This window comes from Wyeomyia smithii, chromosome 1, assembly GCF_029784165.1.
Source record: "Wyeomyia smithii strain HCP4-BCI-WySm-NY-G18 chromosome 1, ASM2978416v1, whole genome shotgun sequence".
NCBI lineage: Eukaryota > Metazoa > Arthropoda > Insecta > Diptera > Culicidae > Wyeomyia > Wyeomyia smithii.
In genome coordinates, this window is record NC_073694.1 from 127,162,892 (window position 1) to 127,180,750 (window position 17,859).

General features: G+C 36.8%; 2 protein-coding genes across 2 annotated transcripts in view; one reads left to right on the top strand and one right to left on the bottom strand.

The window, feature by feature from the left end:
* The window catches only part of LOC129718099 (major facilitator superfamily domain-containing protein 10), a 40,626-nt gene extending 26,038 nt beyond the window's left edge, over positions 1 to 14,588 (bottom strand). The window contains exons 1-3 of the mRNA XM_055668520.1: positions 14,428 to 14,588; positions 8,501 to 9,017; positions 7,856 to 8,447 (exon numbers count right to left, since the gene is read on the bottom strand). Coding sequence (XP_055524495.1) covers positions 7,856 to 8,447; positions 8,501 to 8,944 — 1,036 coding nt within the window. The 5' untranslated portion in view covers positions 8,945 to 9,017; positions 14,428 to 14,588. The remainder of the gene's footprint in view (positions 1 to 7,855; positions 8,448 to 8,500; positions 9,018 to 14,427) is intronic.
* LOC129718103 (uncharacterized) lies at positions 10,066 to 12,049 on the top strand. Its single transcript, XM_055668525.1, has 3 exons — positions 10,066 to 10,257; positions 10,320 to 10,658; positions 10,721 to 12,049. The coding sequence occupies exons 1-3, from the start codon at positions 10,184 to 10,186 to the stop codon at positions 10,863 to 10,865; spliced, it is 558 nt and encodes a 185-aa protein (XP_055524500.1). The 5' UTR covers positions 10,066 to 10,183; the 3' UTR covers positions 10,866 to 12,049.
* Positions 14,589 to 17,859: the final 3,271 nt, after the last annotated feature.

A 17,859-nucleotide genomic window follows, 5' to 3' on the forward strand; every position in this document is an offset into this window, starting at 1 on the left:
CTTTGATCTGTTGTCCTCTGATGAAACCGATTCTGACGATTCACCAGCGGGAACATCTTGTGCCAATCCTGGGGCGTCTAGAAAGAGGAAAAATATTTCCTCTCCTAAACTTCCCCGAAAAGGTCCTAAGATTTCCCAAAGTGAAATGAAAGTTACAAACAAACCAAACAGTGCTGCGGAAAAACCGAAGCAAACTCCTCCTGGGCTTGCAAATTTAAAGTCCCAGAAGGAGTTCCCAGCACTGCCAGGAACATCTAAAACCCCAGTTGTTCCTTTTGCACTCCCAGTTGATGAAACAAACTCTGGATTAGTGAAATTTTCTGACAGTGGACTGGATTTTTGAAACTTTCAATGTACCCGATCCAATTAAAATTTTTCTTACAGCATTCCTCCCAACAGTTAGATCATTTTTGAAGCAGTTGACTGCCCAATGGCCCCTCCTTGCAGCGATTGTATCCTTCGATGCCTAATTCATCTGCGTATACGAAGGATTCTATCTCTGTCTTACAGTGGAATTGTAGAAGTATTTTACCAAAAATGGATTCATTTAAAGTTTTAATAAATAGAAACAAATGCGATGCATTTTCCCTTTCCATGATTTTGAATATTATTCGCCTTGATCGAGACACCCCATATGGAGGAGCACTTTTAGGGATTAAAAAGTGCTATTCTTTCTATCGTATTATCCTCCCCTCGATTCCAGGCATCGAAGTTGTCGCATGTCAAATGACAATACAAGGTAAAGAGCTTTGTATTGCCTCAATATATATTCCTCCCAGAGCACAGGTTGGGCAACGGTTGCTCTTTGATTTAATAGAACTTCTTCCCTCGCCACGTTTGATTTTGGGAGACTTCAACTCTCATGGTGTGGCTTGGGGTTCCCCCTACAATGATAACCGCTTCTCTTTAATCTATAACCTTTGCGATGACTTCGACATGACTATTTTGAACAACGGTGAAATGACACGTATCCCGAAACCTCCAGCGCGCCCAAGCGCTTTGGATCTATCCTTATGTTCGACGTCGCTACGGTTGGATTGCACATGGAAGGTAATCCTCGATCCTCAGGTATACCCGACGACTATATACGGTATTCGGTATTAAAATCACCGATGATTAAAAATTTAGATTTATTTCTTGTGAGTTTTTGTAAATCTCCCTTGAAATAATTTTTTCGCTCACCAGTGCATTGAAAAGGCAAATACACTGCGGCTATAAATAAAATGCCAATACTTGTTTCAATTTCAATTCCCAAACTCTCGATAGCTTTGGTTTCAAGATGGGGTAAAACACGATGTTTTATTCGACGGTGGATAACTATTGCAAGTCCACCACCGGCAACATCAATTCTATCAAACCTATGAACTATATAATTTGGGTTCTTTTTTAGTTTAATATTTGGCTTTAAAAGCGTTTCAGTCACAACTGCAATATGCACATCGTGGACTGTTAAAAAATTGAAAAATTCATCCTCTTTCGCTTTTAAAGAGCGAGCATTCCAATTTAGGAAATTTACAGCATTATTTAAAATCATTGCTGAATTTCAATTTCATAACAATATTAGTTGTAAATTTTATACCTTCTTGAACAGCCTCGTACATCGAGTTACAGTTCAACAAAACGGACATTAGCTGCAGCATGGATTGTTGCAGGTATTCAATCTTTTCTGGAGTTGGACTACCTAAATCAATACTGGCTGACTTTTCAGCACCAAACACGAACGGTTTGTTACTGTTTAAATTTGAAATATTACCTGTAAGGACACTGGCATATGAACAGGCTGGTGTTGCCTGAACAGGATTTTTTGTCTGAAATTTGTTATCTGAATTTAAATTATTACCTACAGACACACCTGCTAATGAAAGTGCTGGTGATGCCTGAACAGTATTGAAAGTCTTTTGTATACCCACATTGACAACAGGTTGTTTAGAATTCCTACGTTGTCTAGAAGCAATAATTTTTGACCTTACAGGACAATTAAAGAAATTAGATTTGTGATTTCCCCCACAATTTACACATTTGAAACTATTAGTGGTTTCTTTCACGGGGCAGATATCTTTCGTGTGACTAGTGTCACCACAAATCATACATTTTGCTGCCATATGGCAGTTTCGAGTTCCATGACCATAGGCTTGACAATTCCGACATTGAGTAAGATTATGGATTTCTCCATGTCTCTTGAAATTTTCCCACTTTATTCGCACGTTAAATAAAACACGTGCTTTTTCCAAACATTTCAAATTATTTACTTTGGTACGATCAAAATGTACTAAGTAATTTTCCTGGTGTATTCCAGTTTGATTAATTTTGGCATTTGCCTTTCGTTTCATCAAAATTACTTGGTTGGGAGCAAAACCAAGTGATTCTGACAAACATTCTTTAATTTCCTCAATAGTTTGGTCATTTGAAAGACCTTTCAAAACAGCCTTAAACGGTCTCTCGTTTTTGGCATCAAAAGAATAAAATTTATACATCTTTTTAGTCAAATACTGTAAAAGATGTTTATGGCCATCGAGAGATTCGGCCAAAATACGAATTTCGCCTAGGCGGCCAATTTGAAAATTACCTTTTACATCCGACAGAAACGATGAAAGCACTGATCGAAATGCTTTAAAATTTGCTACAAATACCACAATAGGTGGAACTTTAACCTTTTTCATAACGGCTTTATGCTCAGTATGAAAAGTGTGAATTTCTTGATCCCCAACGGAATAAAGAATATCATACCTGTTAGTCGAACTTTTAGTGTCACTTGGAGGAGATGCCTCACGTTTCCTTGAAGCCGCATCAAAGCGAGCTTTTTTATTTTTTCCAGGCATTACTGGAAAACTTCTCACACACTTTACACTTTCACTCCACTATAGAATTTAATTAGAAATATCTCAAACCAAATTTACTCACTAAACACTCGTTAACGTTAAAAACAAATTTATTACTTTGCGTTTCAACAGGTAGTCTTTCAAGAAGATTGCCTGTTGAAAGCGAAAAACAAAATTTCAATATCTCTCGGTAGTCTAAGACTTAGCCTCGATCTGTTGGTAAAATGCGACCGTACTGCAGGACAGTTCAAGTCGATCTGATAAAAAAGTCATTATAGAGAGATTTAACTGGATTAGTGGAGTTATGATCGTTTCCCCGAAAATCTTTTTCAAAAAGGTTTGCGGTGTTGACGATGGAGATTCAGTTAACAGGTTAACTGAAATCACTGACGAACACCCGCGGTGGAAAATTTGGGCACAAATCTCTATTCACAAGAAGTTGTACTTTTAGATGGAGTAAAAAGAAATTTTTTTTTTTTTGAGAAATGAAAAACTGTATAGCCTCCTCATGAAAGTGCCAATGAATTTAAAAATAAGAGAAATTTTAGGTTTATAAAAATAACATGGAATTGTAAAACAACTTGCATTGGAAGTTACATATTCTCAATATTGAAACGATAACTGAAATAGAATCATATACACTAAGGTGGCTTTTTACGCGGGTTTCTTTTTACGCGGCTTTTTTTACGCGGATTCCGGAGTTTAAGCAGTTTTTTTTACGCGGATTCCGGAATTTACGCGGTATTTTTTTGCGCGGCTTTCGGTTTCCCTTCACTCGAAATGAAAAATTAACAATGGTCTTTTTTACGCGGATTCCGGAATTTACGCGGTTTTTTTACGCGGATTCCGGAATTTACGCGGTTTTTTTACACGGCATGTATCCCCCGCGTAAAAAGCGACATTAGTGTAATCGAATGCGACGACATTCTAGATGTCAGGAAAACATTTCTTTTCATCAAAATGAACAAAGTGTCGAGGAAACAACAAAGAATACATTTCATTGCTCTTAGAATATCTTCATTCTCTAATAACTGATTTTTTTTTCACTGGGATTAGCCAAAAATGTGTTTTTTTTTTCTAATTTACACTTGTTAAAGATCTGTTGAGTTCAAAATAAAATTTTTATGTGTAATCTATGCGTCCTGATATGCTTTATTATTTTCTGATTGTTGGTGCTTTGACGATTCAGAATAAAATTATTTAATAATTTTTATTCTAACCATTATTTTTATTTTTGAAATCCTGTCGACTCTGATCGCACACATTTTTGTTTATAATTAATTTTTTGCACACATTACACACAATATATAAAGCACGTAAATCATGTTTTGCTCAGACTAATTCACTCTTTTAGCTGATATACAAATCAGAAATTTGTTTATAGTTAAACGACCCATTTGGAAATTTAGCCTTTTTCATTGTTTACAAATAAAAGGCTCATTTGCGAATTTCGAAATTGTTTGCGATTAGAACTCACCTAGAACTGGCTACATACAACGAGAAACAGCACTTTGAAAATTTCCAAGTACATTTAAAGTACTTGGAAGCCGGTAATTTGAAAATAAGTGAAAATAGTAGGAGGGTGGTATTCAAGACACGACCGCATAGTTGACGTAGAACTCAAATAGTTTTATTTTTCCCTTTGAGGCTCTGTTTGATTTAAGCTCGTTTTACTTTTGGCACGGTTCGATTAATTTTCTTGATTATTTGAATCAATTTAAGCTCAACATCCTCCAAAAGAGAAAAATTTTGATTCTTTATGTTGCCGAAGCGGATGACCGGAATCGGTGAAACGGTTCCTGGAATATACACATGTGCCGGTAATATAATGATCATGATCTAAGCAGTACTAAGCCTCTAATTACTCTGGTAGTAACATCAAGTATCTAGGTCGTCAGCCTCAATTCATCAGGCGACACCTCAAACGACTTGGAACTTAAACTACTTCATTGGTGGAAATATCTATGAAAAAAGTCATGGAAAGAGAACCGTTCATTTTTTGCATAGTTCAATCTTGGCAACAAGAAAATTCTGCTGTGTCGTGTTTGGCAAAATCGAGCGGGGTCTGTATTTTGATTATTTATTTGCAGCACTCTATTTTAGAAGAAAAAATATTCTCTTTATGATTGATGCATACCTTTTATTCTAATACAGTCAATTTTCTTCAATATGCGAAAACGCAAGCTTCTATACAGACCTAAATTGAGTACGATTCAGTAGAAATTAAACAACATTTATTTGTCTTGTGAACGATGGCTTACTCTCCAATCACCAAGCGGCACAGATGTCACATAATAAAATTTTCCTGCAGTTACAAGTTCGTGGAAAAAATGACGATAAAGAATTACAAAAATGTATATTCACAGAAAATTTAAAATGGACATTAGAAAAACAAAGTGTAGAGTTCAAAAATAAACAACGCATATTATCTGTACAATGAACCTAATTTATAAACCCTGCTATCTGCCTCGACCGAGACACGTACACACCTAATTTATCTCGGCAAACTTCTCAACAGCTGATGGAGCTCGGCGAAATTTTTAACAAATGTCAGCAATATATTTCGACGAACATTCAGCAAATATATCGATCTACCGTAAACCAGCAGATATTAAATTTCGTTTGCCGAAGTTCTTGAAAGTTCTGCCGAAAACTTGTAAAACATTTCGCTGAATTTATCAGCTGTTGAGTTCTCGGCAAAAAAATCTAAGTGTGTACAGAATTTTGTTGTCCCCGGTGGCGCAGTGTATTTTGCGGCACCCGAATAATCATATTGAATTATGATATTTACTACTATACGAAACTAGAAGAAGACAATTCAAACGGCAATTCGATTGTGTTCCAGATAGCAAAACGATACCTACGCGTTAACCCAACACGCCCCACTGTGCGTCGACAGCGGCAATGTAGTCTTCACTTGGCTTGGCTGCACACAAATGAATATCGAGTTCTACTGCACTGATAGACGACGAGTGACCAGCGCTCTATTCATACATTGCTCGGTGCAGTACTGTTGCCAGCATGTTTTCCTTCAAGACATCAGTTTTAATAACATTCTAACCGCTGAACGTAAAACTGTCTGATATTGGAGGTGGTTACGAACTCTCCGAAAAAGCTTCATCTTCAAGACATCAAAATAGTCTAGGCTCATGGAAGCGAGCATTAGTTGACCTATTGGGACGGGGAGATTCTGTCAATTTTTTTTGCCACTGCTGTTCAGGATATCACAGCAGGCAGTTGGTGTCTACTCATGAAGTCTGTACTAGAGATGGTCGGGTATGGGAAATTTGTTACCCGTACCCGACCCGTACCCGACTCATCGAAAATTTTCAAACCCGTACCCGACCCGAACCCGAAGTCTGGTTTGTTTAAAATACCCGTACCCGACCCGAACCCGAAAAATATTTATTCTAACTACCCGACCCGTACCCCATAGAGAAAAACGCCGAAATTGCCGGTACCCGACCCGTCCTGTTTTTTTTTTTTCAATTTTTTTTGTTCAACATGCCTGGGTACCTCGTACATTTTATGCACTAATTGTCATATGTGGTTTCTCGAGATGATGGCCGGAGCCAGGCTAGAACCGAGTGTGCGTGTGAACGAATGATAATGAACCCAGAGTTTCAGGCGGGTGGTCCACTATAAGGAATCGGTACACTATGAAAAGTGCATGTCTGGTAAAGTTTAAAATAAACGACGAGTTTTATAAACACATTAAAGGGTCAAACGAATTTTAAAAGGTCAAAATTAATATAGTTTATAACTTGAGAAAAATTTGATTATTCATTGCATTTTCCAAAAACCTGTAATTTTGAGTATAGATTCGGTGTCATTGATAAATTCTAAAAATCTGTAAAAAACAGATATCCAATAAATAAATAAATAAATAAATAAATAAATAAATATTTAAGTGCTTAAGTCCAAAATTTGGGTAAAAAAGTTAGGGGAGAAGTGCTAAAAATCATGAAAAATTAAGTCACGTGCTTTATGAACGTCTCCAAATAAAAAGTGGAATGGAGATTCGTGTTCAGCACCCCAAAATTAAGTATATACCATATTTTTGTCGTATTTATCGACACTTTTTTTTTACTTGACAAGCATTTGTATTAAGTCGCCCCACTGTGCAATGCTCCGCGGTTTTCCTGACGGTTATGAAAAAAGCCCGACAAAAACTCCATTTAAATCAAAACCGTTGCAGGAAGAACTATTCAATCTAACATTAGAAAGCGATAGCATGATGTCATTCCCTTGGTGCATAGACTGCCGACAACTGTCAGAATAGGTATTGGGCGATCTCTCGTTGAGTGATGATGGGCGATTTTTTCTCCGATCTGACCGATTATCGACATTAAGAAAACACCCAGGCTTGAAATGATAAAAATTGAATGCACGAAAATTGAATTACCCGTACCCGACCCGTACCCGACCAATTGAGAATTTTTCAAACCCGTACCCGACCCGAACCCGAAGCCTTGGTTTTTTAATTACCCGTACCCGACCCGAACCCGTAGAATATTTTTTGGCGTTACCCGAAACCCGACCCGAACCCGTCGGTACGGGTCGGGTACGGGTTTCGGGTAAAAATACCCGTACCCGACCATCTCTAGTCTGTACCAGGCTCGCATGTGATTGGTACATTGTTCTTGAAAATTCGACCTTGAAACTTTTGTGAAATTTTCACTATTTAACAATGAAATGAAAATGATAACTGAGGAATCACAAAATTGTCCATCATTTTATTAATCCAACGGCATATTGATTATTGTAATCCATCATGTGGTTACATCAGTATTACCGTTTGAAATCTTTCATTCCAACGTTACACCTAGGTTGTAGTTTCCGCAGAATGTATCTCGATATAGTGCGGTTAGACGTAGTCCTACGTCAAAAATCGACCCCAACATATCATAGTTTCCTAATATGGCAGTAAATGATAAATAAATTTATGCCCTAAATTTCCGTTTCATTTAGTTACACCTCGTTCCATGCGCCTGTGTTTTGGAAACAATTCAATTATATTTTCGCGACTTACTTACCAGTCGTCAGGAACATCTTGGCCTGATCTATTGACGTATAGTTAAACTTATGGTACATTAAAAATGTAACTGTAAACTCCAATCCTGAATAGATGAATAAGTAAGTGAAGTACACCATTCCAAGACTGCGAAGTGAGGTAACGTCTCGTTTGGAAATATTTTTCACAGCTGAAAACTTGAATAAAGCTGGTATACTGATGTGGTCGACAGCATGCGACAGCGTATTAATGATTTTTTTCGATCTTTTATGTATTGGCAATGATTCCTTCAAACATATTGCGATAAATAAAACATCCAATAACGCTAGACCCATAGCAAAGGTCGCTGGTAGCCAAAACCAACGGGAATGTGTTTTGTTCGCAAATCGAGAAAACATAGCTCCAATCATAGGACCTACAATGAAACCTAGAGAAAATGCGATTCCAACCAGCGCCATTGCCTTTCCACGATTTTGTTGGTTAGATACATCTGTGATTACAGCCATACAAATAGAAATGTTTCCCTTGCTGAGCCCACCAATAAAGCGGGCCAAAATAAAAAGCAAGAAATTATTTGAATATGCCCATAATCCATATGAAGCAGCTATTCCAATCTACGAATAATACTATATCAGAATATTGATTCACACATTAGGAGACAACTTACGGCACAGACGATTAATACTGGCTTGCGACCATATATATCTGATAACCCTCCAACAATAGGACTAACGATAAACTGTAGCAAACTGAACATAGATCCTAACGCACCGCCGAATAACACGGAATTGAAGCGCTTTGGTGCACCTAGCCACTCTTGGAAGTAGCTGATATTATCTGATAGATACTCGTAGTATCCACCAATATCGTGATTCTTATAGTACTCTAACATAGACGGTAACAGTGGAAGAATCATGGTGAAAGCTAGCAAATCCATTATAAGGGACGCGAATATTAGATAAGCGGTTGGATGAGTTCTCGTAATATCATGGATTGATTTCGATGATTGCACAACTTTTTCCGATGATGCTGTTCCACTCAGATGCTCGTTTACACTGGAACTGTGAAGTGCAGACCGTTTTCTAACTGCAGTCATTGTGGTATATGTCATTTTGATGAAGTGATGTTGCTGGTGATTGAAATAAAGTTTGCGACTGCTTTAATATCTCCGTGGCATGGTTGTGCTGTGTAAAATAGTAAAAACATATATTACCAACAATACACAAAGTAATACAGGTCGGACTCGATTATCCGGAGTTTTGAAAAACATTTCGCTCCGGATAATCGAACCTTCCGGATAATCGAGCCATTTTTTTCTATTTAAATTTCTAATATATGTCATCTAGAACAGTGAGTTTTCTATTATAATAAATTGTATACAATGCATGTACCGACGAAAAAAATTTAAAATTGTCTTTAGACTGTTTGTCGGCGTTTGTTATACATATATGCGCAATAATAAATTATGTTATATTGATTATCTCGAAGATGTAAAAACAAACACTCATGTTTCATGTCTTGAGTGACCTATAACGACCTAGACGCTCGATATGGACTACTTTGCGGATTTCAAGTCGTTATTAATTTCGCTTGATGAGTTTTGGTTCAATAATCCGAGAGTATCCGGAACAGGCCTGCTTGTGGTTCTAAGTACTGCAATTATCATGGCCATTATATTACAGTGATATGTTCCTACCATAATTCCGAAACCGGTTTACCAATAGCGGTTGTCCTTATTGGCAACAAAAAACCATAATACCTTGATTTTGGAGGTTATTGAGTAAGAATTGGTTGAAGGAACGACGAGAAAGCTGCCAAAAATGAACTGCCTAAGCGGAACGAGGCTTGTACCGCTACAATTATGAACAACCCCGAACCTCCCAATGACCCAGAAGACAAAAGTACGTTATAGAAATACAGAAACAAAAAAATACTCCGGATAATCGAGCTCCGGTTAATCGAGCCCCCGGATAATCGAGTCTCCGGATAATCGAGTCCGACCTGTACTGTCAAATAATAACAAACGTTAATTAATAAGTTATGGCAGACTAGAGTGGCGATAAAGTTTTTAAAATAAATTCCTGTTTTTTTCTGATTTTCTCTGAAATACCACACTAATTTATAGTGTTTTTTAGCAGAAGTGCAAGCGCAACTCTGAAATTCAAGTTAAAAACCAAGGGGGATCTATCTGTCAAATATCGTGTAACCAACATTTTTGGCAACATGGCGTCTGATTGTTTTGGTTTTTGTCGTTTGCGGTTTTAGTCGTTAAATTGTTTGATGTAAAATTTGATAAAATTGACCATTTTTTTATTGAAATTCGAGAAATCGCGAAAAATGTTTTAAAACAATGCGTTGTGTAGTGAAATTTTGTGGCAGCAACCTGTATTTGCCGAAAAGTGATGAAGTTTCATCGACACACAGGTAACTAACAGTTTTCTTCATTTTTTTCTAAACCCTCCTACAATTCATTGTATTCTTTATAGATTTCCCATAAATCCTGTTCAAGCGCAACAGTGGTGGACTGCTTTGGCTCCTTATATAGAACAGGAGGACATGGAAAACGGAAAACTGAATGGAAACAGTGTTCGAATCTGTGCGGCCCATTTTACAGAATCAGATTTTTCCTTCACCACAATTGGCAAGCGAAAGTTACAGAGTAATGCTATCCCCAGTGTGTTTCCGGAGCAGAATGAAAAGATTTTAATCCGAAGAAAGAATCTACCATCTGGTCATTGCTCTAGTGATATCCGGACACCGCTTAGAGATATTTGCAACTTGGTGCCGGTTGCCATAGTTAATCGACTGGATGATTGTTTACCACCGTGAGTTGAATAGAATAGGCAATTAAACTAGAAGGTTTTTGATGATAAATTTACTGTTTTAGCTCCATGACAATTGTGAAGCAATCTGTAGATCAGACTAACTGTTCCACAACAGAAGTGAAGAAGGTTCTGCCATTGAATATTCCCTCCGCCGACACATGTCTCGCCGTGGTTGGATCAAGTAACGGAGAGCGCCGTCCAAAGTGAAATGCATTTTTTTTCATAATGTTTATTTTTAAGCATTTTTATAAATATTTTGTAGGCTAAGGTACGCAGGTGATATCAAAGATAGTTCTAACTTAACACCGATACAAGCCGTAGAAATACTTCCTAAAGTATGCAGGCAATTAAATAATAAAATAATGCCAATTAATACATTGAAAGTTCAGAAACATCGCTTACAAAAAAAAGTTTCACATTTTGAAAGTATATTTAAAGAACTAAAATAAAGAAAACTACTTACAGAAAGAGGAGAAATACCAGTACAGGTTTGTTAAACACTTTTTTAAATCAACGTAACCATTTCTCCACGTAGACTCGTTTTAGATAGGATTATGGCAGAAACGAAGAACTTCTCAAAGAAATAGTCAATAACTCTGGTATTTCGTACAGTGCTAACGTGAGGAAGTTTGCAATGACTCTCCATTTTTACTCGCCTAAGGCGTACGACTTTGTACGACAAGCTTTCAACAACACACTTCCCCATGAAAGTACAATCATACGCTGGTATAGGAGCATAGATGGATTGCCAGGTTTAACTTCAGAAGCTTTTGCTATCCTAGAGCAAAAAGTTAAACAACGGGAAGGTCGTCCTTTGCTGACATGTTTAACAATGGATGAGGTGGCCATCCGCCAACATGTTCAGTAGAACCCGCACACCAAACAGTTCGATGGTGTTGTGGATTATGGCAAATCGTTCGAGTTTCTGAATAACAGCGAAGATCTGATTTTAGCAAAAGAAGCTCTCGTTTTCGTTGTGTCATCGATTGAAGAGCCATGGAAAATTCCTGTGGCTTATTTTTTTATAAACGGGCTTAAATCAGATGACAAAAAGTTACTGGTAGCAAGTGTCCTTTCTGCATTACAAGCAGCGAAAGTTAAAATAATCGGATTTACATTCGATGGAACAGTGACGAATTTCGCAACTGTTACCAGTATGGGCTGTCAGCTTAAGGCTTTCGAGAAGCTTCGCACGTGGTTTCCACACCCATCGACTGGACATCATGTATATGTGCTTTTGGATCCTTGTCACATGTTGAAATTGGTTCGAAACATGTTTTGTTCAATTGGAACGTTACATACGATCAACGGTGAAGCTAGTTGGGAATATATTCGTCAACTAAATGATCTTCAAAACCTTACCAATTTGAAATTGGCTGCACGACTATCAGATAAACACATTTCTTTTAATGAATGATATCTTTGATACTCTAAATAGCAAAAACTGTGATTCAGTTGCCTTCAAAAAACCTCTTTGCGAAGACAATTTCGACATACTGAACGTTGCCTTCGAATATGCTGAGGAATACATCCGTAACATAAATCTTCCAACTGGAGAGTCCATATTGAGGACTAGGTACAAAACAGGATTCTTGGGCCTCCTGATAGATTTAAACAGCTTTCGCGAAATGTTCCAGCAATACGTTCAGAACGAGAAAGAGTTGACTTGCCTACCCACTTACAGATTTAGTCAAGATCATGTGGAAATTCTGTTCGCAGCCATTAGAGCAAAGGGTGGTAATAATAATAATCCCAATGTTTCGCAATTCATTGCCGCCTATAAACGCTTACTGTGTCACAATAACGTGACCATACCGGTCAAGGCAAATATTCTGGATCTTAATCAGTCCACAATGTTAACGAGAGATGCGCCAAATGCTTTGCGAAACCATTTGGTATCTAAGATTAACTCAGGCATGGTCAATAACGAAGAGTTTGAGTCAGTTAACGAACAACTTATTCGAGAGTTACCGTATTCTAGAGATTTTATGGATGACGAGTATGTTGGAGCAGCAACAGCAAATGAAGCACGGTGTACGCAGAAGGAGGTTATTCGTCAGCTGAAATGCAAAAAATGCCTTGCGGAACTTTTGAGTGGCAAAATGGAAGCTTACTGTAGTAAAAATGTAATTACGATTTGTAAAATTGTGGCAATGGAGTTTAAAATTTTGACCAAGCAAAAAAGCGATCTAAATGTAGCAAAATATTTTCATTTCTTGATGAATTGTACGTTGTTTAGGATCCACAATGAATTATCGGACATTTTTGGAACAATAGGTGATCACAATGACACAGATAACCACAGAATTACTTTACTGAAACTTATCATAACTTGCTACCTTGATATTCGGTTCACTCAGTACAGCAAAAATGTGCAACGACAGTCCAATCGCAACAAACTCACAAAAATCATTCTTTTTGAGGGTCATTAGTTGTTCGTTAGCAATATTCACTGGATAATTAGTTTCCCATGTTTTATTAAATACTGATTGACGAAAACGCGTACTGCGTATTTATTTGGTACAATTACCCCAACTACCTTTTTTTACACTGTTTACCCCATTATTGTTCATAGTTAGTTACAAACGTCATGGACCAACAAACTTCATGGACCAACAAACGTCATGGACCAGAGTTGATCTGCGATAACACACACATATATGAAATTTGACAGCAGTGAATCCCCTCTGTTAAAAACGTATTCGATCAAATATGAAACCAAACAGTAGAATGCTTCTTACGTGAAAAATCGTTTCAGCACTTATAAACCGTTCAAAAAAATCGCGACTCGATTGAAAATATTCCGATAATTTTTTAGTTTCCCGTGATATTCCCTGATCAAAAAAAATTCCTAACTTTCCCTTATTTTTCTGGTTTTTGCCACACTTCTTTCTTTTTATTTGAATAAATTTAAACATTGAAGACATGGGAATTCTTAATTGATAACGAATCTGACAAATCGAAAATGTTCAAACTCAAAAGGTTTTAACGGAATGAGAACATCCTTGGAGGGGTGTCAAATAATCTAGAAACATTTCTTGTACTTCAAAATACTCGCATTCCAAATTTGATTTCATTTACTTGATTCTACTTATTCAAAAATTTGTGTACCATTTGTATGCCTTTCAGAGGAGGGAGTCTCGAACCAGCATTAAAAACTTCCCGGGCCATAAAATCGGCTACATGCAAATTTCCGCGCCGACTCGCTGATCCGTTCTTGCCTTATTTAGTGGTATACGGACAGTGACTTATTTTTATTTGTAGATAAAAATAAAATAATATAGATAGAAATAAGATAAATATGCCTGATCCCGGAATCTATCCAGCAAAGCTGATCTACCAGCTACAGATGACCACTCGGCCAAAAATCTGTGTTTTCATCTATCCCGAAACCAATAGAGTTGAAGTGTGATTCTTTGCGCAACTTCACAAGCTCAGATCCATCACTGCGAAATGTGTTTAATTCAAGCTGTTTCAAAAAAAAATAGATATTATAGACGATCTCGAAATGTCTCAAAAATTAATTTTTAATATTTTTTTTGTCAAAAGAACAGGTTCAATATTTGCTCGATTCAATACCAAGTTTTCAATTACTATACCTTTATCAATAGCTATTATGGCCAACTAGCCACATTGCACGTCACTTCGTATTATCTCATGCAGAAATATTCCAATTCAGACACATTTATTGATCAATAAATTTTCGTGCATAGTAAACAGTCAAATAAAAATAAATATACTATATATGAAAAGGGATGTTACTACTTACACAAGTAAAGTTGAAGAAACTTATAGAAACGTGGCTCAAAATAAATAGCAACCTAACTTAAATTGACTTTCACTTATTATTCGCCGTCGTCATATTGCTACATCCAACATTCCAGCACCGTGCGACACATAACATTAGAAACAGTGTTGCCACATTTTCATCTGTACTGAAAAGATAGATATCTTTTTCTAGAGTCTATGTTTATTATATAGAGTCGCGCAAAGATGAAACCGAAGGAACCAAATCAGTGAGAAACGAGGGTACCAATCGAGCAATGTAAATGAACAAGGTGATAATGTTAGGAGTGGGTGAAAAGTGTTGTAATTAAGCGTGATAAAGAATATGTGTTTTCTCGAAGTTTTAACTACACATTTCAATCCAACTTTTAAACCTGTACACTGGTTCAGTTAAATTTAACAAAGCATCTCTATAGACACTATATCCAGCGGTAATGGCGGATGGATTTGACATTCAATGTAGGTTGTCAAACTATAGTTCATAGGATATTTCCGTTGAACTAGTACTTTTTGAATGGATTTGACATATAAAAAAACTAGTTCAATGGAAAAATCCATTGAACCAGTAGTATGACAACCTCCATCATGTGTCAAACCCATCTAACTAATTTCAGTTCAGTGGAAATATCCAATGAACTAGCAGTTTGAAAACCTACATGAAATGTCAAATCCATCCGCCATTACCGCTCGTGGAAAGCTGGATATATAGACCTGCGAACTGAATCGCAACGAGCCAAAAAAAAAAATTGGGTACCAAGAAGCTTAGGAAGAAAAAATTTGATAATAGAAGTATGCTTTATTGAACATAAAATAATAAATAAGAATTGAGTATTATTCGCCTATATATTGCAATTTTAATTTGTTTTATTTTCATTGACCTGCAGAAGTTGTTAAAAATAATCATTCTGGCATCAACGGTATGGAACGTTCAAAAAAATTTCGACGAGGATGACGGCCGTTACGAAAAGAAAAATAAGAAGCCAGCTGTCGCGTCTTGTCTTAGGCTCAAATATGACTCTATATACACATACACTGAAAGAAATCGACACGACATTATAAAGTGTTTTGCACTTGAATTTGTCCTACTGGTCAAAACATATAGAATTCATATGCGAAACACTGTAGAATTATTCATCGTGCAACACCTCATTTTCAAAAGGAAAACACTTTCAATTCTGGTGTTATGACATATAGACATAAAGTGTTTGGATTTTGAATCTCAAAGAAATGTTTACCGAGCTTCGAATGATTTTTATTCGATTTAAAAATGAAAACAGTTTTATATGGATATGATTGCATATGATATTTTTTATTTATAAAATTGAAATTTCACTATAAAAATTCATCACCGAATATAAACTATCCTTTTTTGTTGAAGAAGCCTGCAAAGCAAACAAAGATTCAAATTAGTTTAATATAAATAGTTGATGTTTTAGTAAACAAATACTTGCCTCTAGCGTAAAGATGTTTTCATCAGAATCTTTGTGATCTTGTGCTGGAAGGACGAAATAAGATTAGAATTCGATTCTTTTACGTGACATAAATCACTGACCTTCCAAAAATTTACAGATGTAGTCTGGAAAATCCTCAAACTTCTGAGCCGTATGACACTCGTTTACTTTTCATCTGTCGCCATTTTTCTACTTTTCAGCCCAAACGGCACATCATTTGACATATGAAAACAAAACAAATCAACTGAAAGTGTTTCGCACATGATAATCACTGTAATGAAACAGTGGGGCAGATTCATGTGCAATTCACTTGAAAGGGATGTTGGAATCATACGTAAATGAAAGTGTTTCGCACATGATAATCACTGTGATGAAACAGTGGGGCAGATTCAAGTGCAATTCACCTGAAAGGGATGTTTGAATCATACGTTAGTGGAGTGCGGCTCATGGATGTAAGTTGATGTGTGCGGCAACTTGAAACGAAAGTGAAAAATCATTGAATTCGATGGAAGAAATTCTACAAATAACAATGCAGAGTCATTTTCATATCCAATTGATGAAACACTTGGATGGAGCGTGTCCAGTTTTTTCAGTGTGGACTCTGGGTTATACGAGCCGAATAAAAAAGTTAGTCAACATTGCGCTTTGAGAAGATATCTGGCACCTCTGACATGTGAAACCTATACGTATACACGCACTTTCAATTTTACCCTAAACTGATTAACATCTACTCTGTTTTATATTTCTATGCTAAACGTCAAAAACTAAGTAACACTGATTGTTTGAACTGAGTAATATTCACTCAGATTCTCTCCATAGCCGCATTTACTCATTTTTGCGTAATATGTGCGAATGTCAAAACTTTTCAAGTAGTAAAAGCAGTATATATTCTGATGCTAATATTCGACGTTTTATCAGTTATTTCTAAAGTGTTACTAAAAGTTGTAAATTGGTTCGAGCCCGAACCACTAACGGCGTCGAAGATTTTAAAATGTACCTGGCATCTCTCGAGAAAGAGCAACCTCACATTGCTTGTATTGGAAGGCCTTTCGAAACAGGTCTAATGTTCGTTTTCGTGACCAGATAGATTTTCTTAAATGTACCAGATTCAAATCAATGTTTGGAATCAAAATCGCACATGATTACGGACTTCATGTCAAGTACCTTATATTAAAGATTAAACAACAGTTCCCGAGCATATGTTAACCGTATCGTTGCTGTTGGGGCATCCTTAACAGTGCGCTACTATTTAAGTTGTTATGGCGTCTGTGTATACAGCGCGGCTATTTTACGCACTCACCCGTTTTCATACCGGTTGTTGCTATCGTCTCTGTTTGACGTTTCATCCAGCATAAACCTTTAGCAGCGCTGTTACTGGGCTGCCAAATTTGAGAGCGCGATGCCTCCTGGAGGCCCGGCTACTATTTTTCTAGCGCGTTTAGCAGCGACCGGTACGCGTATGAAGTGATGATAGAGCGCTGCCAAACAGGGTATAGAAGCGCACTGTTAAGGATGCCCTTATAAAAGAAACCGCCAAGGCAGGAGATGTTGAAGTTGTTTGAACTTTGTTCATTGGACTACTTTTATTCATTTATGAATAAACAGTTAGTGATTTGCGTTTAATTGGTGGTTTTTTAATTCAATTGATATCTGAGATAATTCCTTTAAAAATATTTGAATTACAAAACTGGGTAACTTTCACTCAGTTTCGTTGATTTGTGATTAATAGCAACAGGGTAAAATTTGCTCAGTTTCTGACAGATAGATATGTTACCCAAAGTTGAGTAAAAGCACAAATACTCTATTTAGAGTACGTCCACTTTTAACGAAACAGAGTGATATTTAATTCAGTTTAGAGTTAAATTAAATGAGCGTGTAGTTGCCAAATTGGCGGTTTTTGACGTTGACTAACGTCTATATCGAAGTTAGGCACCTGAATTTGAAAATCTAGTAATTCAACTAGG